The sequence below is a fragment of the Pelophylax lessonae genome (genome assembly GCF_965119305.1).
Source record: "Pelophylax lessonae genome assembly, chromosome: 9".
Lineage (NCBI taxonomy): Eukaryota > Metazoa > Chordata > Amphibia > Anura > Ranidae > Pelophylax > Pelophylax lessonae.
The window spans coordinates 107,296,310-107,298,576 of NC_138776.1; the positions used below are offsets into that span (position 1 = coordinate 107,296,310).

General features: G+C 36.3%; 1 protein-coding gene across 1 annotated transcript; it reads right to left on the reverse strand.

Moving 5' to 3' along the window:
* Positions 1–215: 215 nt before the first annotated feature.
* Positions 216–905, reverse strand: LOC309564255 (taste receptor type 2 member 39-like; the record flags this gene model as incomplete). The annotated part of the gene is made up of 1 exon (XM_082268880.1): positions 216–905. The coding sequence occupies one exon, from the start codon at positions 903–905 to the stop codon at positions 216–218; it is 690 nt and encodes a 229-aa protein (XP_082125006.1).
* Positions 906–2,267: the final 1,362 nt, after the last annotated feature.

Below are 2,267 nucleotides of genomic sequence, written 5' to 3' on the forward strand. Positions count from 1 at the left end.
TGAGATTGTAGTGATTTAGTTTAGATCTACTTAAAATGTATTCATATATTTGAGAGGATTTTATCATTCTATACAATGCTATGGGGGTTTGGCGATGGTAGTGACTGCAAAAAAATTGCTATGCAGTCAATTTGTTGGTATTTATGATCCTGAATATTCAATTCTTTTCCCAACTATACAATTTGGTGGGGTGCCAACTTCTAAGTTTTTAAAAATTAGGATCCAGTACCAGTGACTTCACTGTTACCACCAGCAACAGATTTTATACCCAACAATTTCTTAAAAGCATTTGTAAGTTTCCGGTTCCCCAAGATCAAAATTATGGAGTTTATCGTCGGGAAGCTAGCAGCCACAATGATGCAGAGAGAAAAGATTATGCTACCCACTTCAGATGAGGATCCATTAAATATTAAATTTAAAGCTCCATAGAATATCAGGTAAAGAAGTAACAGAGAGGTAACCGTTTTTGCAGCTGATAAGTGAGAATTGATTTTCCCAGTGCCAGAACCTTCACTGTTCTGTCTCATCCTTATCATATGCTTGCTGAGAGATGTGATGATTGCCCCAGCTGTAAGGAATATAATAGTGAACGCCACACCAGAAAACAACATATAGATCTGAAAAAGACAACCACAGCTGCTCTTAACATCGAAAGAAAGTGCTAATGTTCTGTTCCTTGTAAAATTAGTAGTGACCGAGGGAACTGCCATGTAGAGGTCCGAGTAAGCTGGTATGCCGGCAGAACTAGACATAGCAAAGGAGAGTATTAACATCCATGGTACCATTCTTGGCAGCTTTGACTTAAGCTTGTGGAAGAGTGTCCCACTGAAATTAGTGATCTTCACGCAATAGTAAAAACACAGACAGGTGGAGAACCAAAGACTACAGAATGCCAGTGAAGACATGATGACTATTATGGAGTTGTTTACCCATTTGTGATAAAGAAATATTGGAAACATGTAGTAGCAGACCTCATTAAATAAAATTGCCCCTTGGAGAAACATGTTGGAAATACATATACTGTTAATGATTGCATCACAAGGGTTGAATTCATATTTCTTCAGCCAGTCTAGGAAATGCACTATAAGGATGAATGCATTGCCAGTTAGCCCTGTCAGACATAATACACTATGAACAGTCACTATAATAACAGGGTTTAAATCAGGCATTTTAAAGGCAGAAATGATAGATTGTTCTGATTGGCCTATTTGACAAAGAACAGTAACTAATGATGGTGGCCCTGTGTTTTATGAAGTGGGCTAACAACAGAGCACTGTTTTCTTTTTACTTTGAAAATTTTGATTTCATTCAGTAAAACATGCCACATAACCAAATGAACACACCAAATGTTCAGGTCTTTGGAAGAAGCTAAACGAAGCCTGAATGTGAAAAAAAAAAAAGGAATGCAAATGTCTCCTCTTTATGAAAAAACAATGAAAAACAGCAGTTTCAGAGTTCAGAGTTGCACACATTAATTATGACAGTGATTTAAAAAGAGTCAATAGCATTCAGTACCAAATACAGCATCTCCTCACAGTACCTGCCATAAAGCTTTTCAGAACAGTAGGCTGTCCAATCATCGAGTTCAAAAAAGATTTCTGGTTACCAAACATTAAAGTTTTGGTTCTTTAAAGATGAAAGAGAATGCCACCGCACTCACCAATTAACTATAAAGAGTATTGTTTATGGATGTTTCTTCTTGGTTACTTATGGTAGTAGAGATCAAAGCACAGGCACAAGGATATGCTTCCCAAACCAACCTATGCTACCTGTTCTTATAAAGGTGGCATGGTTCCATTTCAGTTCAAGAGGGCACACATCTACTTTTTCCTCTTTAAAATGAATGCCTTGTTTATTTTCTTGGTCAACACACTTCAACAAAAGTCTAGAATCTTGCAGTATCTTCCAGTGCTTGATGATAAAGTTGAGGCAAATATTTTCGAGTGTAGCTCTAACCTCTGTTCCTCTCTTGGAATAGTAAGACTTGGTCTACTTTTAACTAAGCCCCTTAATCTATTTAATTTACTAGTCCGTGTAAAGGACAACATTATGGCAACAACAGAATATTTGCAAGTCAACATATGTCTTTGCTTTCAATCCTCTGTTCCTTACCTTTACCAAATGCAAACAGTGTGGTTTCCTTGGTCATTTCCTGTGTTTTGACTGACAAAAATAAAAAAAAACAAAAAAAATCACAGAAAAATAACTAGAAAATTCACAGTATTATTTTAATAACATAAAAAAAATCAAAGCTTAGCCTAAAAGTG